Raw genomic sequence first — 27957 nt, 5'->3', positions numbered from 1 at the left:
GCTGAAGAAAACCACTCCATGCACGACTGGGTCAGGAAAACAGCACTAGTTTTTCAGTTCTAAAAAATCTTACTCTCTAATGCTCATTTGAGCATTAAAGCCACATGAAACGATTTCTTACATATGATATTTCACTAGTGCATTCATATTAGGTTCCTTTGTTTTCTCTAGACCCAGAGCATTTTGTCTAAAGAGTGTATCCTACTTTAAGTACACATTTCAGCAACTATCGCAGCACCTAAATCAATGACACCATTATTATAATGGCCGTATGTACCAACTGCTGGGATTTCACAATTATTCAGTGATTCCCTGGCTCACGCACACGCTGCAGGTACCGCTGGCAACATCCATTCCTCCCAATCCTCCGAAAAAAAATAAAAGAAAAAATAACTCTAAACCCCATCCTAAAGGCTTCCAGCTATTCCAGTAGCCCACAGGGAGAACTCTCCATGTCAAACCAACATGGCTGGTCTCTTTTGAGACCCCTATTCAGTGGTTTGCTGAATGAGCTGCCTCGTGAACACCGTGTAATCAGCAAAAGAAATCTGCATGTATAGAAAAGACAAGGTTTGCAAATACTGTACAATTTTTATCTTGCTATAACCAATTAGCTCCTTCTTCCACACCAAACACTTTTGAGTAGGTATAAAAAGATCACTACATACCATATGCCCAAAACCAAAAAACATACAACACACTTTGACATGGGTTTTACCATTTTATTGAAAACTAAGTGTTACACATTACACTTGAGTTCAGTTGAAGTCACAGTAAAGTTTAACATCGGGTCAGTTTTCAGCTTTCCTGTTCTGGTCTTTTCCCCCTCCCTTCTCTCACCATTTCCAGCACTGAATCCTAAATCTGACCCCAAACCACGTGGGGCAGAGGGACCGTGACAGTCACTGCTGCCACGCTGAGGCAGGAGGGCACAGTCTGGTGTGAGGGAGGGCAGGAGACACAAAGATATGGTATGAAATTCATGTTTAAGGTAGTCTGTTGGTTTAAGTCAAGCTCTATTAAACGCAGCTAGTATTATCTAAATAAAAAAGCAAGAAGCAGGGAGTTTAAAATTACGATTCCTTTGAATTCTTATCAATTTCCATTATATTATTTTGAACTATATTTTCACAAATTTCTTATTCATAAAAATACAGATTTAATAAAAATGCCACACAGAACCCATGAAAGTATCAACACATGTGCAACATCACACCATGCCCAGCTGAGCCTCTCGTGTTAAGTTCTCATTAGAGGTGGCAGAATGGGATTCCTAAAAAGGATAAAACCTCTCAGCATTTTCCACAAGTCTCTTTGAAAAAGGTCAAACCCCCAGTGTTTGAAGAAGCCCTGATTTGAACTGCCTTTGGCAAAGTTTTCAGTGACTGCTTACCTCAAGAAGAGTATCTAAACCTGCCCTAAACTAGCAATTCTAATTTAAGGCAGCATAGTTTTCTTCTTTGAAGCACAGGAACACCTGCAGAACCAAAGAATTGTTTGAGTTGGAAGGGACCTCAAAGCCCACCCAGTGCCACCCCTGCCATGACAGGGACATCTTCACCAGCTCAGGGTGCTCAGAGCCCCGTCCAGCCTGGCCTGGGATGTCTCCAGGGATGGTTCAGCCACCACTTCTCTGGCCAACCTGGGCCAGGCTCTCACCACCCTCAGGACAACAATTTCTTCCTCATGTCCAGCCTGAATCTCCCTCTTTTAGTTTAAAACCATCACCCCTTCTCCTGTTGCAACAGGCGCTGCTGAAAAGTCTGTCCATCTCTTTCTTATTGGCCCCTTCAACATCAACCAACTCTTGAGCACCAAGACACACATTGTGCCTTGGAGTCATGTCCCCACAACCATTTCTGCCGGGACCGTGTCGGTGGTTGAGCTCGTCCCAGCCACCCACCGCTCCTGGAGAACCGGATGGTTTCCTTCAGCACCCACGTCACACGGGGGCAGAGCTGAGGGACCTCCAGTGTGGCGGGAGCAAACCAGCCAGTGCTACCGAGGCCAGTTACACTCAGCAGGGAAATTATGGACCAGACACCATCCCTGTCCCATGGGGAAAGCCCAGGAACCACCATGTGCTTCTCTCTCCTCCCCAAAAGGCTGGAGCCCCACTGGAGGAAGGCAGGTTCCTGCGACTGTAAAACATCTCCTCGGCCACGCCTTGAGACTTCTTTCTCCTTTAAGTCTTCCCAACTTCTGACCTCACAGGAACACTTGGTCTGCAATCCACCACCAGCCCCAGGGTGAAGAATTTCTTTCTTATACCTAGTCTGAATCTCCCCTCTTCTTGTTTAAAACCATTAAAGCTGCCAACAACTCAGGAGCTTTCCAGGGCAACAATTCCGCCCCTCACTGTGCGGGTCTCAGCCCGGCGGCCGTAGAAACCCGCCCTGGGCTGCGCTCCCGGGCCCTCCAGAGCGGCCCGAGAGGCCCAAGAGCGCCTGAGCAGGCCCACAGCGGGCCTGGGGCGGCGCCGAGGGCCTACCTCAGCCGAGAAGCCCCGGCCCAGCGCCCTCAGCTACGGTTCGGCGGCGGGGCCCGGGGGGAGAGCGGCGGGGCCCTCCGAAACCGCCCCGGCCATGGCCGCCCCCCACTTCCTCTCAGGAGGCGCGAACCACCGCGCGCCCTGGGCGGGGGAAGCTGCGCTGCCGCCGCACTGCGCGCCTCAGGCACCCTGCTCGGTACATACCAACCCCAACCCACACAGGGGTGTGTAATAAGGCCGAGCGTCCGGGCCGGCGCGTACCACCTGCTGCGCGGCTGAGGGGAGCGCGACCGCCACCTCTCGGCCTGCTTGAGAGGGCGGCGGAGAACGCGCTGAGCGCCTTCCCCCCTCTTCCTTCAGACGCTGCTGGTGCTGCCCGGCTCCTAGCGCCCCGCCCCCGGCCCACGTGAGCCGTTTCCCAGCGTCCCCTCCGCTCGGCCCCGCCGCAGCCGCTTCCCCCCGCGCCAGCTCCGCGGCCCGCTGGGCCCGCGCCCCGTCCCCCGCCGGCAGCGGCCCGATCCCGCCGGGAGGCGCCTCTGCTCGCCGCAGGCCCGGTCCGGAAAGCCGCCTTTGCTCCGCAGCTTCCCGCGGGTGCGGGGCCTCTCTCCATCCGCTTGGTCCTTGCCGCCTCCGGCGGGCGGCCGCCAGTGGCTCCCAGCGTCGACGCCAAGAGGGGCGGAGAAGAGCTCCCCGCGGCGGGGCCGGCGGCCAGGATGTCAGGTGGGGACTCGGCGGCGGCGGCGGCGACCGCCTCCCCACAGCCGCTCCCGTTCTCCTTGCCGAAGCCCCCTCCCCTCATGCAGCTGACGCCGGGGGACGCCGTCCGCCCCGTCGCCTCCGCTGCGGACCAATCGCCGAAGAGCACCCGTCTGGCGGGCCGCCCGGATTGGCCGGCTGGGAAGCCAGTCAGCCTGCTGGCCCCGCTGCTCCCGCCCCGCGGGGAGCCCGAGCCGCTCATGCCCTTTGGCCCCTCGTCGCGGCAGCCACTCAGAGGGCGGCTTCTTGGCAGGTGCAGCGGGGGCAGCCTGCTCAGCCCCTCCATGCGGCCCGGCGGCGTCGACCGGGGCTCCCTCATGGTGAGTGGGGCGGGGGGGACACCAGGTGGGCCTCGGGCCGCGACTGCTTCCCCTCAGAAAGTGAGGGGCGTGGTGTATTACAAGGGGGGTGGTCAGTAGGTCAGAGAGGTTCTCCTGCCCCTCTGCTCTGCCCTGGGGAGACCACACCTGGAATCTTGTGTCCAGTTGTGGCCCCTCAGTTCCAGCAGGACAGGAAACTGCTGGAGAGAGTCCAGCGCAGCCACCAAGATGCTGCAGGGAGTGGAGCATCTCCCGTGTGAGGAAAGGCTGAGGGAGCTGGGGCTCTGGAGCTGGACAAGAGGACACTGAGGGGGGACTCATTCATGGGGATCAAGATGGAAAGTGTCAATGTGCGAGTGTCAGGAGGATGGAGCCAGGCTCTTCTTGGTGACAACCAGTGATAAGACAAGGGGCAGGGGGTATAAACTGGAACGCAGGAGGTTCCACTTAAATATGAGAAGAAACTTGTTGGGAGTGAGGGTGGCAGAGCCTGGCCCAGGCTGCCCAGGGGGGTTGTGGAGTCTCCTTCTGTGCAGACATTCCAACCCGCCTGGACACCTTCCTGTGTAACCTCATCTGGGTGTTCCTGCTCCATGGGGGGATTGCACTGGATGAGCTTTCCAGGTCCCTTCCGGTCCCTGATGTTCTGGGATTCTGTGAAAGTAACAGAAAACGCGGATGCACTTGGAACAAGGTTTTCAGGAATCTTTGCTCTTGTACCTGGAGTTATTTGGGCTGCGTCAGAGGCTCCATAACAGCCAAGTTGCTACTGAGCATCTCATAAGAGTCAAGGATGTGACAGGAGTCAAGGATGTGACAGGATCCAAGTGTTACATTCAGATGTTTCAGCCCTTCCTAGTTGATATTTCTTTCTGTGAACTTTAATCACAGTGTCTTCTGGTACAAAACAATCATAGGAAAAATGTTTTTAACATCAAAAAGGAGCATTACTTCTTTTGTGCTAAGGACCCTTCTAAAATGTTTTACTTAAGAGTAGTTTTAATGTTTATAAACTAAAGCACTTACACACAGAAATATGTTGTAAGCTTAAGTTTTGTGTTCTTCAAAGAAAAATGCTTTCCAGTGTTTGTGCTAAGATACTCTTAAAGCTGTTGCCTCTGACTAGAATAGAAAGCTCTAAACACGTATTTTTAATTAAAATAGGAAAAAATGGCCCTAACCGTTTTTGTAGTAGCAGTGTGACTATACCGAGATTAGAGCAGCAACAAGATTCATGTTTTTGAGGAAAGTACAGAGACGGGGATGGTACTTGGTGTAGACGCTATTTCAGACTTGGACATCAAGAGTAGAAGATATTTTGTTTCTCTGACTTGTTCCTCCGTACAGTTACAATTAACACATGCAGAAGTAGTTGCATTCCTAAATTTAGTATGATCTTCTGTGACAAGCCATAAGATGAAAGATTATGGAGGATTTTTCTCATTTGGCTGTTGGTTTTGAAATTTTAAACTGATTTGTTAATTATTATTAACTTTGACTCTAGAGAACCCAGAAGAGTGGGTGATCCTGCTTGTTGTTTTCACATTGTCAATCTAGAATTGCCCAAATAATTTTGAGTGCAGTGCTGAGTGTCTCTGTGTTATTAATGCTTTTGTGGGATTTGGGGCTGTTTGCTTCATGCTGATTCGTCTCCTTTGTCGCTGAATTTCAGATGGGACACCCAGGAATGCCACATTATCCTCCCATGGGAATGCACCCTATGGGGCAGAGACCCCCAAATATGCCTCCAGTTCCCCACGGGATGATGCCTCAGATGATGCCCCCCATGGGAGGACCACCAATGGGGCAGGTAAGGCAGTTTTACAAGGTTTCATTTTCCTTTCTTTTTTTCCTTCCCTTAATGATGTCGGATAGTCCCTGAGGTTGGTAAGTCTCATACAGTAGCTTGCACATGGTAAGGTTAATAATTCAGGGTATTTCATGTCGCTGTTCATATCCATATAGCAACTCTTCTCGTTTGTAATTGATGCACCTCATGTGGAACTTTACTTGTAAATGGCTATAGGTACAATTCTGTAATTTGCTTTTTCTTAAAGCTTTTTGGTAGTTTTCTTCAGATGTTGAAGAAGTAAGGCTGTGTTACTAACACACAAATATAAAGTAGTTGTTCTTTTCAGAGGTAGTAATGGTAGAGAACTTCATGTTTCTTTAGTTCTTGGCTGACCTACACAGTTGAAAATTATAGGGAGATGCAAGGAAGGAAATAATTATTATTTGAATTTTTTCAGAATTCCTTCTTGAATCCTAGAAAGTGGTTTATGGTTCTGTGTATATACAGCTCTTGAGAGTGTCCCGACTGAAAAATAAACTTGACCATTCAGATTGACAGGTGGGAACCTGGGTTGACAGGTAGAGTAGCCAGAATCATATCTGTGCTTTTTGCACATTTAAAGCTTTTCTATTCAATAATCAAATTTCCATTGCTATATGACTTCTGATTAAATTCTGAACTTCTAAAAGAAACAGTTCTCTTTCTGGATATAATAAATGCTGTAGCGATACTGCTTGTGATGGTGGTTTGCATAAGTAGAAACTGAGTGTCATCAACTAGACCAGAGGGCAAAATTAAAGCAGACAGAGGATGGCAAGAAAGATTAACCCTCTGAGAAAAAGCCCACAAGGTCCTGCTGGCAACTCCTGTCTTCCTTTGCAGTACCTTGGATAGAGCGTCGGTGGTTTCTGTTGGTTTTTTTAGTGGTCTATAAGGGCTCGGTAGGAATCTTCAGCTTCACTTCAGTGAAGCGTAACTTGTGCATAACTATGCCTTTAAGACTGCAAGCATAAATATTTGAGCAAAAGGGAGCTTAGCTGAGTAGCAGTTCTGTGGGATTTTTGGTCTCATTGGGCCACCGAGCAAACTCGGAGACAAGTCTAGACTCAAGCTTTTCATTTCTGTAGTGTGGTACGTCCCCACTGCCGAGTTTACACTGTTACATGGTTTTATATTGTATGTCTCTGTTAAGGGCTTTTTTCAGACCTTTAAAAAAAAAGAGTTCAGAATGTTTTAAAGCTTTGATGTTTAAATTTAATAGCGCTCTTCATCTCAAAGTTGTTTGCAGAAATTCATTCTTTTGGTGTCTGTAAAGTGTTTCTTCCTATTTGTGACATAAGAGGAAAGAGAGACAGGTTGGAAGTTGTCAAAGAATGTGAGCAGAACCAATCTCACATTCTGAATTTACCTTCGTTTAGTTTGTTCTGTGTGGCCTCAGAATTTTGCAGAACTCTTTCTCCACCTTTATTGTTCCTGCTTTCATGTAGGGTTTCAGTAATAGCTTACTAATAGATCACATGTCATTTGCTGCTTTCTTTTGTAGTTTAAATGATCGTCTTTATTGATATTTCCTATCAGACTTTGGATTACTGTGGACATGTTATTACTAATGTCCATTTTGTAGGAGTGTAATGAAGGCAATGAGAATTCCACAACCTATCTTACTTCTTGTTGCCAAGTGCTTAAAAGGTTTTTTTGAGTTAAAGATGAGTGTCAGGTAATTGCTTTTAAATAAAAAAAAATAATAATCCTCACGTTTTATGTTGAAGATTTCCTAATTTCTCTGCTATACTATTTAATGACAGATGCCTGGAATGATGCAGTCAGTAATGCCTGGAATGATGATGTCTCACATGTCCCAAGCTGCTATGCAGCCTACGGTTCCGGTGAGTTTCACGTAACCTTTCTGGTTTTCACAATGTCTATCTGTCAGTCGCTGTCATTACTTCAGTACGGTTATGCCTTTGTTTTCCTCAATTGGATTATTACAAAAGTGTTGCTAATTGAAATGAAATTTTATCTAGCTCTTGAATTGTTGTTGAAAATAAGATTTCTGCGAGAGGTAGAGCTAGTGCTGCTTCATGTCCTGTGGCTTTTCATCAGTCTTTAAACTCTCCTCTGTAGCTGCTGCTGCTTTTCTCTTCTTGTTTCTGGCTGGATTGTGCTCCCTATAATGATTCTCCCACCCCAGCCTCCTCCCTCGGCCCTTCCCACTGGCAACTCTGACTGGTTTTCCATAAAAGTTTCTGAAAGCCAGTGTGTTCGAGATCTTGAGTGAAGTTTGCTGAAATCAGTAAAGGTAGGAAGAAGTTATTTGGGTGGAAATGGAGAGGGAAGAAAGGTCTTTAATTCATCTACTAAATATGCTGTGTGTAACCAGATGTGTTAAGTGCTCCATACGCCGTCTGTATTAATGAGTGAAAAGTCACAAAGATACGAAGTTTCTGCAAAATTAAAAGAGAAGAGACTGTTAGGAAGAGGATGTAATGTCGTCCTGACATGTGCTACGTGACAGAAAATTGACACCAGAGATGGGATGTTAATTATCTTAACAGTGGAGAAAAAACCCTGAAGTTTAGTTCTTGCGCTTTATCAGACTCTAGAGAATCTGCCTGTTAGTTATGAGTTTGTTTCTCGCTGCTGTTTAATGAGATGGGAGTGAATGTTCCAGCCTTAATGTAATTAAAGTAAAAGTCGGTAACTCCTCATGCAAATCCTTGGGCACCAACCACACTTCGTTAGTTCTTGTGCTCGTGCAGCTACTTCCTAATGCACAGAATATTTTAGAAGCTGCCAAGTAGGGAGGATATTAGTGATTTTTCCTCCATTTCCCATACAGAAGTTATCAATTTCTGACAAGTGATGCTCATGGAAAATTCTGAAAGAATTTCAGGCCTTCAGAGGAAAATCTTAAAAATGCTGTGGCCAAAAGAGACTTAAAAGGAGAGGGAGAGATCAACGCTAAAATGTTGAGTTTTACTGTATAGTTTTGCATATTTTGGCAAGAAGGCAGATATTTTGGGTTCCTAATCCAGGATTGGGAATAATTTCTAATTGAATTCAGCCTGTGGATGTGTGATATTTAGGAGGCAAAGCAGCATTTCTCTGTCCCAGCACCATTCTTATCCCTCCCTGCTGTTGCATGTGGGCCACAGCCTGGCAAGTGTTTCAGAAACATAAGAGTCATTTTACCACTTCCTAATGTGTAATAATTCGTAGATGAGTAAAAAATCATGGATTTTTCTTTTTTTTCAGCCCTGATGATTTGCTTGGTAAACTTCATGAGTGCAATTCATAAGAATGATTATTTCAGTCAGATTAGTGCTCTTACTATATACAACAAACTAGAATGGAATTTGGAAAACACAGGCACAAGAAAATAAGCGTATCAGAACGGTTGCTTGCCCAAGACACAAATGAAACGATGGCCTTGCTTAACCAACTCTACTTATGCTCAGAGACACGTGCACACACAGAGTAGCTGAAATTTTTAATATACAGAATGTACTTTGTGTTTTGCTGATGATTCCCCTGATTTAGTCCTATCAGACAATATCAAACAGAGCAGATCCAATGTGATTTAATTTTTAACAAGTTTTGCTTTTTTTGCTACTAAAGTTTGTAGAAGAGGGCTGAAAGAGAAACCCTCGCAAAAGAGAAACCTGCAAGCTGTATTTTTGCCTACAGAAAAAGAAAGAAATTAGGTAAACTCTGTTTGAATTCTGTTAATCTTTTTCCTTAGTTTGAAAGAATTTCAAACAGGGTATCAGTAAGAACTTTGGTTATTTGCGAGCACTCTTATGAATTCAACACTAATCCATTCAGAGGATTATGCCACATCATTAGAAGCTTAATAAGCTACTCCAGCAAAAATTCAGAATGTAGTTTGTGGGGGTTTTTTTTCTTCCAACTTACTCATTTAGGAGACAAAGATGGTACCGGAATGATGGCAAGGGACCCCCAGTGCACTTCATCATATAAAGAGGAGCTTGATGTTCCTAACTGCTTATTTAAGGAGCAGTAGTAATATAATATAATAATAAAGAGGGTGATGGGAAGGTTGGAATCCATATTTAAGGTAGTAGAGCATTATGTTACCGAACGTGCTTGTTTGGATATGTTCTGTATTTACTGATGATTTAATTACAATTGCACTCAGTACTTAAATGTCTGTTGATTGTTTCTACAGCCAGGGGTGAACAGTATGGATGCACAAGTAGGTAAGTAGAAACAATTTCTTACCATTTCCAAGTTTTTCACCAAAATTAGGTAAAGTATATATATATAAAAAAAAAATCATACTTTTCTGTAAAATGTGATTTAACATTTCAGTAACTGAGATCTTCATTGATTCCCAGAATTTTTTTTCTTTCAAACATTAATTGGAGTCTCTATGTAGAAAAATAAAGCAGCCAAACCATTTTTGAATTATTTTTTGCAATTTTCTTTTTAGGTGTAACACCTCCTGGAACTCAGGTATGTGGAAACCAACATTCTAGGAGGTTGTAAGGCGGTGTGGTGGTGTGCGTGCATGGCTCTACAGGTTTCAAAAAGTCGTTGTATTTTTCGTCTTGTATGGAGCTTTGCTTATTTGACTGTCAGCCTGTAATTAATAGTTACAGTAGGTGTGTTTTCTGTTACATTTCCACATTCCTGAGCACCAAAGTCTACTTGTTTCTCATTCTTGTAGCACGCAGGACAGCAATAGGAGATGTTTCTGTGGTGGTTTTAGGTCTTTTTACCCTACCTGAGCAGCAAGTGGATTGTATCCTAGATATCTGTGTTACTCTAGATCTGTTTTCAGATTCAAGTCTTTGCAGGCGTTGGGCTGGATAGTCACTCGGAGTAGAGCTGGGGGTTTATTTGCACTGAAGAAGAAGGTTGTCCCTATTTCTGTGTTTTTCCTTTTGTTTTTCCTTTTTTTCCTCGTCCACAGTGACCAGTTTGTAAGCAGATTTTTATTTATGTTTCAGTAACTTTTTGCCTGTTCCATATGAATGAATACTTTGCTTTGGCAGTTCTAATGTGTATCACAGAATTTGGTAGGTGATGGTTACATCATCCTTGCTGTTCCCCAGCGCGCCTGTGCTCAGCAGGAGAAGCCAGCTCAAGGTCCTGGGATTGTTCAGCACCCTGTGATTATTGGAGCCTTTATTAACATTGTCAGCTTACTGAGGGGTTTGTTACCAAACACTTGAACAATAAGGCAAGAATAGGCTGTAGAGTTACCCATGATAATTTTGAGAACATCACTGTGGTTTTTGAAGAATATGAAGTACAAACCTGGAAGGGTTATCACCACTTCAGCGATTTTGCTGCTCATTGGTAATTTAGCATAACTCTCTTCCTACCACCCCCAGTGTCTTGACATTTTTTGAAATTTGCTTTTATTAGTGTCTCCTTCAACATTTATGGGAACATAGCAGAATTCAGTAGCTTCATTAGGAATAAATACTGAGTATCTTGCATGGAAGGTGATTTAATGTAGGTTGAAGTTGCAACCAGGGTGGTTCTCGCAGGCCAGACTTAGCACATGGGGTGATTTTCAGTGCGCTTCCACCTTTCCATCAGAGGGAAGTGGCTGACAGAACAGACCCGGTGCTGTATATCTCAGTATTGTAAAATATGAAATTACTTCCCTAGAGGATAGTCTAGACGTTTATCATCTTAGTTTGTAAGATGATGAAGAAAATAGTTTGGCTAGGTAACTAGGAGGCAGAATCTGTACAAATAGTCATGTGGCCTCAAAGATATTCCTTGAAGTTTTTGGTTGTTCCTTCAGAATTTGGTGACCTTGTACCCAGCTTAATTATTAAATGTCAGTGAATATCAACTGTCCTCACATTTCTATGAGATTTGCATTCTAGTCATTATATCGTGCAAATCCTCATTTCTGAGAGTTTATATAAGCAGTAGGAAGGTGCTCCTGAGTTCACACTAAACTCTTGAGGTCAGAATCTTCTTGAAAGAAGTTTTTCTTAGTTTTGAAAACACACCAGGGCTTTCACTTGAAGTTGTTAGGGTGCCATCACTTTCGCTTTCTTTTCTGATGGTAATGGGCTGCCTTGGATTGCTGAATGGGGGAGTGAGACTCTAAATAGCTCTTGTCACAAAGAAGTAGTTTCTTGAAAACAATGCTGACTTGAATGTGTTCAGGTTTTGGCATGCTGTCTTTGCTTTGCCACTGAATGTCTGAGTATGTTTAATACACACGTTGAAATGAAAAAAAAATATTAACCAGAATGTCTTTTCAGAGCTCTGTTTTGTTTCACCCTCAGACAACACATCCTGTGGTTTGTGCAGCCCAGCAAACTGCCACAACCAACAGTTCAGCTACCGAAGACCACTCCAAACAGGTTTATCTGCTTTCCACTTGTGTTTAACTTGATTGTGGCTTTCGGCAGCACCTCAGTTGGCGATTACTCATCATTAATATCTTTTCTTTTTCCTAGAAATCCACATGGACAGAGCACAAATCACCTGATGGAAGAACGTATTACTATAATACTGAAACGAAGCAGTCAACGTGGGAGAAGCCAGATGATCTCAAAACACCAGCTGAGGTAAACTCAATGCAGATGGAGATGACTGTGCTGTGTGAGTTTGTGTGAGCGCAAGAATTGGGTGGCTCAGCTGCCGTGCAGGAGGATAGCTATGCCAAGAGGTTTTTTTTCCAATGAGAACAAACTCTTAAAATAAGAAAGATGCAAAAATGTTTATATTTCACACTTTACATTGGTAGAGCTCAAGGCTGTAAAATGGACAAAACCATATTCCTCAAGTGTTAGATACATTTTCTGTGTTAAAATGATGGCGTTCTTCAATATTTAGATAACTAATGTGTTTACTTATTGCTAGGGAGGATTTTCCTTGGAAAGTATATGCCTTATATTCATTGATCCTTAAGTTATTTCTTGGTGTTGTATTTGTGGCTCACTTCTAGCTATCCTTTCAGTTTTAAAACATCATCATAACTATGATTTTATGTTTTGTTTTGGTTTTCTGTCCATTAGCAATTGTTGTCTAAGTGTCCCTGGAAAGAGTATAAATCCGATTCTGGAAAGCCCTACTATTATAATTCCCAAACAAAGGAATCGCGCTGGGCAAAACCCAAAGAGCTGGAGGATCTCGAAGGTAACGTTGAGACAAACGCGTAGGGAGGGTGGGAGCGAGTTGTAAGCTCTGCTTATGTGTGACTGTGCAAAAATGTTCCATCGTACCTTTAGTTCCTCCTTCTGTGGCAGCGGCATCGGGTCCCGCTCATGTCCCCAGACAAGGACTGAATTGGGGTGTGACAGGCTTGCTTCATTTTAGGGCTCTTGCAGGATTTGACTCTTTACCGCCCATCCTTTGGAAACCTGCAGGAACTTAGTAGCAGTTTTAAAAGGCTTCAGGCTGATGCAGGAAAATGAGAGGCAGAGGGGTGACTGGAATTCACCTACACTTTTGATTTTTGACAAAAACTATTTTGATCAACTATGACGTGGCAAAAATATTAAGAATTTTCTTAATGCCCTTCTGTTTGGTAAAGGCAGTGTCTCCTTTGGTACAGTCATCATATGATGCTGTGCTCCCGCTGTTCACTTTTAGCACAGTTTTGCTTGGTATTGTAATAAGGGAAATAAGATCTTGATGAAAAATCTACAAAATGAGCTGGGGTGAGAAATGAGTCTTTAAAAAAGTACTATGAAGAGTGAGCTTCAGTGACAGAATAAAGAAGGAAAGACCTGTTTCAGTAAACCTGACTTTATCTGTTTTTTTTAAAGCTGAAATAATTCATTTAGACCAATAAGTCATTTTTACAAACCCTAGTCTGTATTTAACGGGATTTCTAAATTTTGTTTTAGTCTGAATTGGTGTCAGTCTTTCAAGTGCACAAATGTTAAAATGATTGATAGTAGCACAAACATTTAAAGCTGTGCTTTTATTAAATCATGTCAACAGTAACTTTTCACCATGTATAAACTATTTTTGAAGCTCTATTTTGATTGTTTTTCCTCTTTCTCCTCTAGCAATGATTAAAGCTGAAGAGAACAGGTATGTTTTTAATGATATGCTAATGCTTTTTACATTCGGCTGCCTGTTAGTTCTTAAAAATGGAATCTAGTCCTTGAATCTGAAAACATTCTCCTTGCACCTTTTCATTCCAAATAGTGTCTTAATATATAACAACTCGATATATTCTAGATTTCTTTTTAACCGAAGTGCCTGATCAACGTAGATACAGTTCCAGTAAAGTATTTCCTTTCTCTGGGCTGAGATTGGTTTGTGTTCTGAGATACAATCTCTGTAGTCCTAAGCCTCTCATTTCGTACTTCATTAACTGATTTAAACTACACATTTCCCTAAACCCTTAAGTTGTCCTGTGCTCGTATGTGACTTTTCCTGGGTTTTTTTATACCTATAGCATAAAGCCCGAAGAATCGACTCCAGCAACATCTGCTCCAGCTGCCGCGGCAGAAGCAGCGAACGCAACCAGCACAGCCACGGCTGCTGCCGAAACCGCCGCGGCCGGCGCTGCCGCCGCTACTGCAGCAACAGCGGCGCCAGAAGCAGAATCTGCCGCGGCTGCTTCTGGGACAGAAGCCGAGGCCACGGGCACGGCCGCGGCCGAGGAGCCGGGCCAGGCAACGGCTGCGCCCGCCGCGCAGGAGCAGAGCGGAGAAGCTGCCGCCGGCGCGGCCGACGACTCCTCCAAGCAGGAGGCTGCAGCAGAGTGAGTCCATTTACAGAGCCTGGTGCTTTGCTGCCGTTTTGTGTCATATTTCTTGTAGAATCTGCTTATCTTCAGTTATAGGTGGCCAGGCTGCTTTGACAGCCATTTCTTCGATGAAACGTGTGAATCAGTTGCAGCCGAGGAGCATGAGTAAGAAAGGGAGGAAGGAGTGTTTAATTGTTAAATCTATTTTTAGAAAAATTAGCATCCCTCCACCAAAATTCTTAAACCAACCACTTGTGCCACAAACACTTCATAAATTTTTGATGGCTGTAAGAGTTTCCTGGGGTAACATGATGTGCTTACCCTGCATGTTTCCTCTTGCACAGAGTTGTGCAATTCGCTATCGTTGGAAGAAAATGTAGTGCTAAAAAGATCTTTATCTGTTCTACCACAAATGAGTTCCTTGGTTTTTTTTTAAGAATGGAGAATTGATTATGTGGAGAATTATAGCTTATGATTCTTATCATTCAGAGAAAGACGCAGTTGGGATTATAGCCATCAGGAGATAATTAAGAGCAAGAGGCATATTTTTAGGCACTCCCCTTTATTTTTTTGTATCGTATATATAAATATTCCTGCTAATTTCAGCATTACATGTTTATGAATAATTTCTAGGTAACTTGAGCAGGTAGCCAATTGCATAAGTGATAATACTTTTCTGAAATACTTTGCTTTTTCTGATCAGCTGTGTATAGTATCTGTAAGGAAGTATCTTCTATGAACTGTGGTGTTTATCATGTGTAGCATTATTACTTTGAATTGATATTTAAAATACTCGTTCTATCTGCATGTGGTGGTTCATGACTCTCCAGTGGCCTAACTTAGAGAAAAAAGCTTAAATAATGAAATTACTGATTTTTGTATATAGTGCTGCTTCAAAGAAAGAGGATGACGATGCTCAACCAGTTAAAAAAACCTACACGTGGAACACAAAGGAAGAAGCGAAGCAAGCGTTTAAAGAGCTCTTAAAAGAAAAGGTATTTCAGTCAACTGTTCTTCATGCTCTATGGAACTTCAAAAACTGCCTTGGCCAGAAATTGCTGGCCTTTTTCTTTGTGAAGAATTTCTAGTGTTATGGAAAAGGGTTTCTGTACTAGACAAGAAATGAGGGAAGAGAACAGTACAGTGAAAACAATGCACGGGTTAAACTTTCTAGCTCTTTGGGTGATTGCGGAGGGGTTGAGTTTTCACCAGGGCTCTCTGTTCAGGTTTTTTCCCTGCTATGAAGTAGTAATTCTGAAAGTGTATTGAAGTGTTGTAGAAATGATGGCTGCCAGTGCTTTTGTCTGGCAGTGAGGTACCTTTCTAATACAAGTGTGGCCTGATCGTCTGAGCCCTCCGTTTTTTATCTGTTTTAAAGGTGGAGTTGAAGTCAGAGTGAAACGAGACTGGCTTTGGTTTTCCCTCAGTGTATGAGATCTGTTTGTGTTTTGTGTAGTGGGTCAACATAGTTGTATAGTAGACAAACTTCCAGAAGAGTTGATGGTAGAAGTGGCAATAATCCCAGCAGTACTTTGTTTCATTTCCCATATTAACTGTTAATACTTTAAAAAAAGAATTGTGACAAAGAATGTTGTCTCAACGTTGAAAGTAGTGCTTTTTAATTTTTTCTAAGGGCTATTTTTTAAGGAATCTGTCATTGTTTGATGTTGGTTCCATATCTAATTAGTTAATGATTTAATGTCTTCACAGCGAGTACCATCCAATGCTTCTTGGGAGCAAGCTATGAAAATGATCATTAATGATCCTAGATACAGGTACTGCCTGATTCTTTCCTCATTACATTTCTACAGAAATGAGTATTTTAGGTAGTTTGACTTTACTGATGTAACTTTCCATTGTTTTAATAGATATTTGTGCATTTGTGAATGTGTACCGTTGTCAGGGAACTGTGTTCCTTTACTACATAAAGAAATACAAGTCCTAGGCTTAATTTTTCATTTGGCAAAGGTGTGGCAGTTGGTGGTTGTATTTTATGCTATTTATATTATTTTCTTGGGAAAAAACACACACTTGCCATGACGGAGCTGAAGACTTTCTAGGTGACTTTTTGTAATGAATGGCAGAAAAGTGGTTGAAATAGATGATCAGATTAGTATTGTCATGTGAAATGTGTAAGTGCAACCTGATCTTCCATTCATCCTGAGGGAGAGACAGCGTGATGATTCACCATTTACATTATGTTTCATTTTGTCTCAAAAGTCTGGATTATTCAAATCTCTTGTTATCTTCTGGTTCTTTGTCTTTGTTTTCCTCATTTAATTCTTTGTATATAACTGACACGGTTGTTTTCTTTTTCTTTGATATGAAGTGCTTTGGCAAAACTAAGTGAAAAGAAGCAAGCCTTTAATGCTTACAAAGTTCAAACAGAAAAAGAAGAGAAAGAAGAAGCAAGATCAAAGTACAAAGAAGCTAAAGAATCCTTCCAGCGTTTTCTTGAGAACCATGAAAAGATGACATCTACAACAAGATACAAGTAAGAGCCATCTTAAATGCAGTTCCAGCCAAGTTAATAACCAGCTCTTGGTGGACACACTTAGCCTGGAAAAGCCTGGAACTAAAATTGTACAGGAACACAAATATCCGTGTTTTCACAGAGCACAGCAAAACAAACAAACAAACAAACCGACCTCAAATGGGTGGTGTGCTGATAGCTTGCACTTCTAATAAGGAGAAACATAAGATAACCCAGAGAGGAGTTTTATATTACATCTACCATTAAGAACAAAGTAGTTCTGGTTAGCTTGTTCGTGGAAATTCCTGCCCAAAGGGAGGTCTATCTGATAAGCTGCTTGTTGAAAATTTCCTAGATCTGATCTCATATAATATTTGCTAGAACAGTGACCTGAACATGCACTGGCCCTCAGATAAAAATGCTCATGTAATGCGCTGCAGGTGAACTTGCACTTGTATGGAGAGGAATGTATAGTGGCATCAGCTTTAGGTTTATTCACCGTTTCCTTTGGTTTATGAGGGTTAGAAGCTGTCACAGAAAAAGTTGCCTGAGAGAGAAGATCAGGGAGATAACATAGAAAAGCATTACTGCTCATAAAGAGTTCCTTTGACATTATTGTAAGCCAATGGGACCATTTAAGTTGATGTTCACTAGTAAATGATTGTAAACTATTTCTTGTTCTGTACAGAAAAGCTGAACAAATGTTTGGGGAGATGGAGGTCTGGAATGCAATATCTGAGCGTGATCGTCTTGAAATTTATGAAGATGTCTTGTTTTTTCTGTCTAAGAAAGAGAAGGTAACTTGCTTTCAAACCTCTTTTTTCACTTGATATCTGTAAATCAGGGACAGGCGAAACGCAAACAGAAGGGGAGGAACCTGTAGGAAAGGCGCGGAGAACCAAATGAAATTGTTGCAGCTGCTGTGACCCATATACTGCTCACAGGTACAGGTCAGGTTACTCCCTCTCCCAAAGGAGTGAGAGAGAAAAGAACGGAAGGAGATGAGGTTTATTAATGATGAGAAGCTGTAGAGAGGGGACCCTTCAGTTTAGAAAGATGTAATGGAAGGAAGCAAATGAAAAATGCACTGGTGGAACTCTTCAAAAGCCCTGATCTCATCCTGTATGGCAGATGCAGCAGCAGCTCTTCATGAGCTCTTTCCATCCATCAGGAGCAGTCAGAGATAATGGTACTGAAATGTTTTATCTGTGGATGCAAGAGATAGTAGTGTGTACAAAATTGTAGGTGGGTCCAAATTGTATCGTGTTGCTTTGCTTGCGGATGAAAGGCTAATTCTGTGTTTTCTTGGAGAGCATGTTTGAGGGGCCATGTATTTTTGTCTATACAACTTCACATTTTTTAAAAAATGCGTTTTTTCTCTTCAGGAACAAGCCAAACAGTTACGAAAGCGGAATTGGGAAGCTTTGAAGAACATCCTAGATAACATGGCTAATGTCACTTACTGCACTACCTGGTCAGAGGCTCAGCAGTATCTGATGGACAATCCCACATTTGCAGAAGATGAGGAACTGCAAAGTATGTAGATGTGTGTTTCTTTTGGAAGAGGGAATGGATTTGTCTTGGGCAGTGAGGACTCCTGACTGGGCACAACTCGTTCTTGCCCCGTCCAGAGCCACCTGTGCAAAGGAGCCTGTATTGTTTGGGTCCTAGCAAACAGATGGCAGCATCACTGCATCTGGTCTGTGTTTTTAAGATATTAATACCTGTGGCCAATGCGGGGAGACGCACAAGTGCTCATCCACAGTGCTTTTCTCACGAAGGTTGCTGTGCTCTGTATTGGCAACGATAATTGATCCATGTTGGGGAGGTTGGTTCTTGCTGCCATGCAGGTCTTCATAGATTTTTGTGCTCAGTTGAAACTTCCACTCAACTGGCAACTGTTAGAGTAATAAACTTACTATGGGAAGAAATACCTGATTTTTACTCTTGCTGTCTGTTGCTAGACATGGATAAGGAGGATGCACTGATCTGCTTTGAGGAACATATCAGGGCACTGGAGAAAGAGGAGGAAGAGGAAAAACAGAAAAGTTTGCTTAGAGAAAGAAGGCGACAGCGTAAAAACAGAGAATCTTTTCAGGTTGGTGGAGTTTCTTGTTCTGCCCTAGACGTGCCATGTGATTAGATATTCTGTGTGTTTTCTTTGGGGAGGCTAATGGGTGCATATAATGTGTCTGGTATTGACGTTCGTGGTGTTGTCTGCGGGGCAATGCAGCTGTTTGCCAGCAAACTGCAAGAGTAGGGGAAAGTGGGAGGAAATGGATTTGAATGGAAAGGAAACGCAATTGGAACATTGTAAATGGTGGGGAAAGGAGGAAGAAATGATGATGGAAAAAGATGGTTTTTCAATTGCATTTTAGCAAAAATGGAATTCCAATTATTAAGAGTATCCATTCCAGCTGATCGCCAAGTAAAGGTGTGATGAGTGACTATGAACTTCCATTCCACTTCTGTTTTGTAGCTGTTTCTAGATGAACTGCACGAGCACGGCCAGTTACATTCGATGTCCTCGTGGATGGAGTTGTACCCCACCATCAGCTCCGACATCAGATTCACCAACATGCTTGGCCAGCCCGGTAAGGATCCCGGCTGGGCGTCGGGGCAGGACGGAGCAGGGTTATTTGTATATTTTCTGAATGTTTGAAAAAATGCAGCTCTTTTATTAGAGCTAGCTTTTGACTTATCTAGTTTTTTCATCAGGATCAACAGCACTTGATCTTTTCAAGTTCTATGTTGAAGACTTGAAAGCACGTTACCATGATGAGAAGAAGATAATAAAAGATATCTTAAAGGTGAGAGGGGAAAAAACTCCATTGTGTGCCTGCTTCTTTTCTTGACAAATGTATCTTTGCAGTGAACTCTTTGCTGTTGGGAGATGGGATTTCACATCGTGTTAATGTCACATGTGTGAAGTGAGAGTTTCTGGCAGACCTGATGCTCAAAAAGCCATTTCCTTACAGGATAAAGGGTTCGTGGTTGAAGTGAATACTTCTTTTGAAGATTTCGTTACGGTCATCAGTTCAACTAAAAGAGCTACGACTTTAGATGCAGGAAATATCAAGCTGGCTTTCAACAGTGTAAGTATAATTACATAGGTATGTTCAAAAATGTACAATGTGAAGAACAAGAATCGGCACCTATTTTCACTGTGTTGCTATGAATATTAGAGAAACGCTGCGCTTTATAGTTGCTTGTCTTGACAGCAGGTCCCAAAATAAACGATTGCAGAGCTGTATCTTTATTCAGGGCATAAATATTTCATCTTGAGAAATTCTGTGGTAGGAATTAAGTGATGTTCTCTCATTTTTACATAACTTTTCTGATGAGGGGTTTTCTGTGTGTGTCTTTCTGTAGTTCTGGCTTGCATGATGTATTAACTCTATTTTAGATTCTGTTTGAGAAACAGCAGTTGCACACCATAAAAATAAGTAACTGGTTAATTTTCCTGTATGCCCAAGTGACTAATAGAAAACCCTAAAGGTGAACTGTCACTGGGCTTGCAAAACGTCGCATTAAACTGAATTCTTAGTCTTCCATTTTGCTAAATTTCAAATAATCTTCCAACTTTTGTTTGATGCAGCTGCTAGAAAAGGCAGAAGCTCGTGAGAGAGAGAGGGAAAAGGAGGAAGCTCGCAAGATGAAGCGGAAAGAGTCGGCCTTCAAGAGCATGTTGAAGCAAGCAACTCCTCCCATCGAGCTGGACGCGGTCTGGGAAGATGTACGTACCTTCCATCACCAAAGCATTTCCAAATGGAGTTAACAGGCTGCTGCTTGCCAATACTTGTGGTCTACCTTGACTACCTGCCAGTACTTGTGGTCTACCTTGACTTCAGTAAAGCCTTTGACACAGTCTCCCACAGCATCCTCACAGCTAAGTTGAGGAGGTGTGGTCTGGACAATAGAGTAGTGAGGTGGGTTGCAAACTGGCTTAAGGAGAGAAGCCAGAGAGTGGTAGTCAATGGTGCGGAGTCCAGCTGGAGGCCAGTATCTAGTGCAGTGCCTCAGGGGGCAGTACTGGGGCCAGTATTATTCAATATATTCATTAACGATTTAGACAAGGGAATAGAGTGCACTATCAGCAAGTTTGCTGATGACACCAAGCTGGGAGGAGTGGCTGACACGCCAGAGGCTGTGCTGCCGTCAGAGACCTGGACAGGCTGGAGAGTTCGGTGGGGAATAACCTGATGAAATTTAACGAGGGCAAGTGTAGAGTCCTGAATCTGGGCAGGAACAAACCCAGGTTCCAGTGTAGGTTGGGAAATTACATATTAGAGAGCAGTGTAGGGGAAAGGGACCTGGGGATCCTGGTGGACAACAGGATGACCATGAGCCAGCACTGTGCCCTTGTGGCCAGGAAGGCCAATGGCATCCTGGGATGTATTACAAGGGGGGTGGTTAGTAGATCGAGGGAGGTTCTCCTGCCCCTCTGCTCTGCCCTGGTGAGACCACACCTGGAATATTGTGTCCAGTTGTGGGCCCCTCAGTTCCAGCAGGACAGGGAACTGCTGGAGAGGGTCCAGCGTAGGGCAACAAAGATGATTAAGGGAGTGGAGCATCTCCCTTATGAAGAAAGGCTGAGGGAGCTGGGGCCCTTTAGTTTGGAGAAGAGGAGACTGAGGGGTGACCTTATTAATGTTCATAAATATATAAAGGGTGAGTGCCACAAGGACGGAGCCAGGCTCTTCTCGGTGGCAAACAATGATAGGACAAGGGGTAATGGGATCAAGCTGGAACACAAGAGGTTCCACTTAAAACTTCCTGTCAGTGAGAGTGACAGAGCCTGGAACAGGCTGCCCAGGAGGGTTGTGGAGTCTCCTCTGCAGACATTCCAACCCGCCTGGACACCTTCCTGTGTAACCTCATCTGGGTGTTCCTGCTCCATGGGGGGATTGCACTGGATGAGCTTTCCAGGTCCCTTCCAATCCCAAACATACTGTGATACTGTGATACTTTTATCAGGAGGTGGAGATTCTATAAGCTCTTTCTGTTTGTGTAACTTCCATCATAAAAATTGTCCTGTCATTTCTTCGGGAAAACTTGAAATGTGATGTGAATAAGTTCATTCTGTTGATACTTTCATTTCAATGGAATTTAAAACAAAAACAACCCTAAATCCAAACAAAGAAAATACCACAACCCCCAAAAAACCTCATCACACCAAGCCCCCAAACTTAATTTAACTGGAGATCAAGCACTCTGCTTAGTAAAAGGTCGATAACTTTGTTCTGGTAAGAGAGACTTGGAGAGGAAAGGTTCTTAAAGGTTCTTTTTTATATAGAAATGCAGGATTTGACAAGCTTGTGTGGCTTAAATGGCAGATGTAGGAAAATCAGGTTGGTTCAGCTGCCTCCATGGGTTACAGTTTGGCTGAAACCCACTTTGGTTGTGAAGTGGTCAAAAAACCCCACTACATGTAGCCTTGGAACAGTACAATGGCTTTTCCAACCAGTGCAATTACGTCTCTTTTGTATTATTTTTATTTCTGAATGGCTGTATTTCGTATTAGCATTTTGTTGCTATTTTGTTTTACAGATCAGAGATAGATTTGTGAAGGAACCAGCATTTGAAGACATCACGCTGGAGTCGGAAAGGAAAAGAATATTTAAAGATTTCATGCATGTGTTGGAGGTAATTCTGACTTCATTCTTTCTTGATTAAAGAAGATATAAAAAAGTTGTTGGGCTCTTCAATAGTGTGGGAAGGGAGACGGGTTGAACAGAATCCTGATTCCAGTCCCAGTGGACATGTGAAAGTAATGGATATTAAAACCTGGCCTTGGAAATAAGGAACTGAAGAAAATGTTACAATTATTTGGTATTATTAGAAACATAGATGTTCCTTTGATCTGCCTCCCTAGAAGAATTGTTGGAAGTTAATTTAGTATCAAAATTTCCTGGTTTATTTTAGAAAAATGGTTTCTGGCTGTGATTTTTTACAAAAAGTGATGAAACTCGTGCAGTATTTTGTTCACTACAAATCTGGAACCTCAAGAAGGTGCCACGCGCTGCAGGTGAACTTTTCCCCCCACGGAAGCCAATTTTAGTGTGATGTAGTTTAGTATTATTCTTAAGTTCTGGATGGGCCACAGTAAGAGTTCAGCTGCAGAAGCTGAGACAAGTAATTCCTGTGGAGTAAGGCGCTGGTTTGCCTACATCATGTGAGATTTGATTTTTGCAGCACATGCTCTTTGGGGTTTTTGTTTCATTTGCTGAAGTTGATAACTTCAGAACTTCAAAGTTGGCCAGGAAGGTACACGGCCCATTCTGGGCCATCCTGAGCAGGGGCTTTAATTGGAAGCATTGAAACAGGGATCCAGGTAACAGAAACTTTGTGCATGCACACCTAACATAATTTCTTACAAGCCGAACATGGCAATACTGGTAGCTGTTTATGGATTTTAACACAATAAATACTTGATTCTATTTTTTTTTAACCGCTGCTAGCCATAGATGCCTTGTGGGTGTTGAGGAACATCATTACTCTTTCTTGCCATGTCCTACAGACCAATTATAACATTTGCCTTCTCTTGTACTCCAGCACGAGTGTCAGCATCACCATTCAAAGAACAAGAAACATTCTAAGAAGTCTAAAAAACACCACAGGAAGCGTTCTCGGTCTCGTTCGGTAAGGTGTTCCGTGTCCTCAAACCTGCCCCTGTCACCCCGCGCCACGCTGTCGTCTTGCTGAGCACGTCACTTGTGTCCCCAGGGCTCAGAGTCCGAGGACGATGACAGCCATTCGAAGAAGAAACGGCAGCGCTCAGAATCCAGATCGGTTTCCGAGCGTTCTTCCAGCGCAGAATCTGGTACGAGATTGGTTTGGTTTTGAATCAGCGTTCCTGTTTCGTAGCTGGGTGTTGATAACCGTATTGAGGTGTTTTTGTTTCACCGTGTGTTTGCAGAGAGAAGCTACAAGAAGTCAAAAAAACACAAGAAAAAGAGCAAGAAGAGAAGACATAAGTCGGTGAGTGCAGTTGACTTTTGGGTCAGCTCATGTACACGGTTTCTTTGATCCTTTCTGGGGATCGCTCACCATCCAGCTGCCTTTGGCACAGCGACTGTGTGAAACCAGCCCACAGCAGAATAACTTTGTTATCTATACCTTAATATTGAACTGTTTAAGACCGATAAATTTGGGGGTTTTAACCACAGCCACGCAAGCAGATGTGAAGGGCTGTACCGGTAGGCTGGTATTTGTTGTTGGCATTCACTTTGACTCTGGAGAGCTGGGGAGGATCCCAGCTGCCTCTTCCTTTTGCCTTACACTGAGCATCGTCCCTTCTGTCCGCTCGCGTGTTGGGTTGGGTTAGAAGCTCCGATATCGAACGGACCAGAGCATCCAAAGGACCAAAAGAGCAGGAAGGAGCTTCGCTCCATGTCAGAGGCAAAGAGCAGTTTTTGTCCTGGGTAAAGAAAGAAACTTGGGTTTCTGAACTTGTGTTGGCTGCAAGACTCTTCAAAACCAATGTATGCTTTTGTTTCTGTAATTTGTGAGGGGTCAGTTGTGCCCTTCAGTGCACAGTGTTCACCAAGGGGGGAGTATTAATTGTTAAACAGGCTCACATAAGCCTAGCAACACCGGGATGAAATGTGGATTAAAAACACAGTCACACCACCCAATCTGTCCCACGGTGGGTGACAGTCCGAGACAAGCCCAGCAGCTACGGAGTGATGAGTAACGGGAAAATATTCTCTAAGTTAATACCTAATGTATTTAATATTAATCTTTAATACTTCCCCCATTATTTACACAGGATTCACCAGAATCTGATATCGAACGAGAAAAAGACAAAAAGGACAGGGAGAGTGAAAAGGATAGAGCTAGACAGAGATCCGAGTCAAAACATAAATCTCCTACTAAAAAGAGACCTGGAAAAGATTCTGTAAGTGTTCGTGTTCCCTTTTATCTGACGTGTTGGACTTTATGTACCAGTGGGATGCTGTAGTGTAGTGTTCAGGCTTTACGGCTTTGACTTTGAGGTGCTAAAGCTTAATTTATGTTTCATTTATATATAAAAAGGACCAAATGTTCAAGCAGAGCTTAATCATGCAGATCCTATTCCTTCATTTAGTGCCTTTTTTTAATGGATGTGTGAAATTACTATTTGATTAAGCGCTATGTATTGTTGCTTGTTGGTGTAAGGTGCGAATGAGGCACGTTATTTCCTAGACAGTACCGAAGGTCGGTCCGTGCTGCCACAAAGTTTTTGTGACTAAACCACTCTTGCTTTTTGCATCTGATCGGCCAGACTGATCTCGGCAGAGATGAGTGCGGCTGGTTAAACAGTTGAGGGCACCTGCCTGCCAGGATTTTAATGGTTGCAGCACTGGGCTGGCGCTGGAGGGAAATTGTGGAGCAGAGTTCCGCAGCTGTGGCATTTCTGGCGCTGGGAAGGGCGGTGGGAGCGGGGCTGCCGGCCTCGCCGCCCGGGCAGCTGCAGAGCAGCGTTTGCAAAGGTGCGGACGAGTGTTTGAATGGAAAAGACCAACTTGGTTCAGCACCTTTGGGGGTCTGTTCAGGGGCTACACACCTGGCTCTGGTGGTTCACATGGTGCTGTCCCTATAACCCGCCCACGGGGGGAGACGGGGGTCGCATGTCTGCTTTTGTATCAGCTTCAAAAAGCTGCTTTGGCCTCCGGCTGCTTTTGAACAACCCAACTCTGAGGCCAAACACCGCATCTTCTGTTGCAAAGGTGAACTTGGGTGCAACTGAGCAGCCGCAGGAGCTCGGCCAGGCTTGCAGCCCCCCTGCCCTCCCACCCGCAGCCTGGGTGCTGTCTGTCTGGGCACTGTCTGTCTGTCCATGCCGAGGGCCGTGCCGGCAGGAGCCCCTGCAGCACAGCAGCCCCGCTAACCGTGCGTCTCTCGGCAGGGGAACTGGGACACGTCCGGCAGCGAGCTGAGCGAAGGGGAGCTGGAAAAGCAGAGGAGGACGCTTTTGGAACAACTGGATGAAGATCAATGAGAACATTATTTATACCAAATATGTTTACATTGTGGCATAATAAAAGAAACCAATGTCTAATTCAGGACGTGGGTTCCGATATCCTGAGTTCCATTGTTGAAATGACAGTGGGGTTTTTAATTTGACCAGATAAATACATTCAAGTACCGTTGTTAGGGGCCTGGCAACACATCTGGAGCGCGGAGCAGGTCTGTCCCGGCCCCGCGCTCCTGCAGCCCCGCAGGGCTTGGACCTTTCTAGCAAAGCCTCTCACACACGGCCCTTCCTAGAAAGGTAGTAACTGCTTTTCCTGGCCGGTGTAAGCAGGTACAATTTCATTTGTAGAAAGAGATTCTTAATATAGTTTCTTGTGGTTTAATTTCTTCTATGGATTTTATTTTGGAGAGGGGAGGGCAATGGAAGGGGAGCAGTGAAGCCATTTCTCGATCTGAGTTGCAAAAAACAAGTCAGCTATTGGAGCTGCTCTTTGTGAAGCGAATCACTGGCCAGACCCACGTTGAGCTTTTGTGCAAAGAGCCGATTCCCGTGAGCCCGTGTGCGAACGCGGGCTCGGGGACACGCTCTGTGCGTTCCCCGCAGTGGGGGGGGAAGGCGAGCGGCCCCCCGCTGCCCGGCCCAGCCACCCGCTGTTCCCAACCTCAGCAGCTCCGGCTGGTACTTCAGCGCTTATCTCCCCGCTCAGAAAACTTTAAAACCCGTATTGTAAATGGATTTCCATGTGTTGCCTTAAGAACCTGCTGAAGAATGTGCGGAGGCGCCGCGGCCCCGTCCGGGCGCGGGCGAAGCTGCGGCCCCGGCTGCTCCTCGGTGGGGTCTCTGGCCGGTGGGTTTGGGATGTTCTGAAACCGCTCTGACTGCTGGGAATATTTTTGTACATTTTTATCAATTATTAAACCTTGTCTTCTAGCGTCTACTAGTATTTATTTCTCCTTTTAAACGGCTCTGGTGAATAATGACCAACTTGCGATTGTTGGATTTAACCAACGCGAATGATTTGAAGATGATCTTTAGAGTTTAGCGCCCTTTCTATGGCTTTTTTTTCCCCATTACATGGCAGCTGTTTTTAGTGTGCAAATCCCCCAAAAGGATCATTTTCTGGCTGGGGTGGTGACGTGATTCAGACTCATTTTTCGGGCCACTATTTGGGATGGAGATGGGTCATTTGAAATACAAACCGCTGCGCTCAGCAGGACCCAAGGAGGTTTTTCACCGAGCCGATGGGCACTGTTCCTCCCAATGGGTTCTGTGGGGAGTAGCTGCTCATCACCTGCTCCCTGCCCATCCCTCTGGGGATAAAACACCCTAGTTTGGTCAACAGGACTTGTAGGAATGAATTCTCTGTATCCTGTGGCGTGTTGTCTCAGGACTGGGGAAGGTGCCGGCTGCTTGGGCAGCGGTTTCATTCCTCTCTGCTCTCCCCAGTGCAGCAGGACGGGAGCTGCTGCTCCCAGGAGTAGCTACAATCAGCTGAACACTTAAACACATACTTTACTAACCTTGTAAATTCCCCTTCCTGCATTTCTATTTCAAACTGGCAACGTTAAGCAGAGCGAAAAGGAGGGTTCCCTGTGTCCTGGGGCGGGTTTGACAGCGACACCTGCGATCGGGCAGGGTTACAACTTACCTACAACGTGTCGTTATTGCCTTGCATCAGAAAAAAGCCCTGGTTCTAAGGAACGAGTATTTTTAAAAGCTTTGCATTTAGTTTGCCATTAAAAATAAAAATTACACAAATTATTCTAATGGGGCTATTTCATCTGTCTTAATTAGTGCTTGCAAAAAGAAATGCAGCCGAAAAGGAAACTGCTTTCAAAGCAGCATAGCGAGGTATCACATAATCTTTAAGGGAAATGAGCTCAAGCCCTTGTACTGTTCGTTTTCACGTATTTATGGCACCCAAACCAGGCGCTGCTTTCTCTCTGCTGCAACCTCCAGCTCTTCACCCCTCAAATACACCAGTTGTGGAAAAACAGCATAAAAGTGGCCAAAAAACCCCCTCTGGATGACAGTGTAGTAGTGTAAATAGTTTATTTGATCTTATGGCAGGAACAGACCAGGAAAGTAACATGAACTGCTTTTATAAAACACTCCTAATATTGCTAAGAAGCAGGTCTATTACTAGAAAAATATTAAAGAGAACATGCCAGCATTATATTTTCTACTCGTAGGATAATTTGTCTCTTCCATTCAAAAAATAGCTTTTTGAGCTTCAGAATGTGAGAGCCGGTGCTTTTCACCGCGTGTTTGTTCAATTAATGGTCAGATTCTCTTGGATTAGAATGCTCTTGGGTCACGGGGTGAGGAAAGAGGCGCTTGGGCATGTTCTCTTTAGCAGGTCAAGTACACGTTGCTGTAAATGCGAGGAGGTGGCAGTTTTTAAAGTAAACGGCCTGTAAATGGGTAAGCAGAGGTCAACGTGGTAACTTTGAGCCCCAAACTGT

At 44.0% G+C, this 27957-nt stretch overlaps 1 protein-coding gene across 4 annotated transcripts; it reads left to right on the top strand.

The window, feature by feature from the left end:
- The first annotated feature begins 2933 nt into the window (after nucleotides 1-2933).
- On the top strand, nucleotides 2934-25580 carry PRPF40A (pre-mRNA processing factor 40 homolog A). 4 transcript variants are annotated; one of them, XM_080346362.1, is made up of 26 exons: nucleotides 2934-3567; nucleotides 5240-5377; nucleotides 7165-7245; nucleotides 9549-9579; nucleotides 9813-9835; nucleotides 11638-11715; nucleotides 11812-11922; nucleotides 12373-12493; nucleotides 13372-13396; nucleotides 13767-14075; nucleotides 14947-15055; nucleotides 15771-15835; nucleotides 16390-16554; nucleotides 17222-17330; nucleotides 17919-18069; nucleotides 18498-18631; nucleotides 19013-19127; nucleotides 19252-19343; nucleotides 19512-19628; nucleotides 20132-20269; nucleotides 22084-22179; nucleotides 23089-23175; nucleotides 23260-23356; nucleotides 23453-23514; nucleotides 24305-24433; nucleotides 25424-25580. In XM_080346362.1, the coding sequence occupies exons 1-26, from the start codon at nucleotides 3205-3207 to the stop codon at nucleotides 25514-25516; spliced, it is 3039 nt and encodes a 1012-aa protein (XP_080202488.1). In that variant the 5' UTR covers nucleotides 2934-3204; the 3' UTR covers nucleotides 25517-25580. The 4 variants fall into 4 exon arrangements, with proteins under 4 accessions (XP_080202488.1, XP_080202487.1, XP_080202486.1 ...); XM_080346361.1 differs by having other exon boundaries at nucleotides 19240-19343; XM_080346360.1 differs by having other exon boundaries at nucleotides 11614-11715.
- The last annotated feature ends 2377 nt before the right edge of the window (nucleotides 25581-27957 follow it).

This window comes from Nesoenas mayeri, assembly GCF_963082525.1.
Source record: "Nesoenas mayeri genome assembly, chromosome: 6".
NCBI classification, from domain to species: domain Eukaryota; kingdom Metazoa; phylum Chordata; class Aves; order Columbiformes; family Columbidae; genus Nesoenas; species Nesoenas mayeri.
Note: the sequence above shows the minus strand (reverse complement) of the source record. Positions and strands in the feature narration are given on the sequence as shown.

Excerpts from the sequence above, each read along its gene's own strand:
- PRPF40A (XM_080346359.1), top strand. The coding sequence starts at position 3,205 with ATGTCAGGTGGGGACTCGGCGGCGGCGGCGGCGACCGCCTCCCCACAG. Across the intron at positions 17,331-17,918 it reads TTCTGTCTAAGAAAGAGAAG|GAACAAGCCAAACAGTTACG; the intron begins GTAACTTGCTTT and ends TTTTCTCTTCAG. Across the intron at positions 18,632-19,012 it reads AAAACAGAGAATCTTTTCAG|CTGTTTCTAGATGAACTGCA; the intron begins GTTGGTGGAGTT and ends TCTGTTTTGTAG.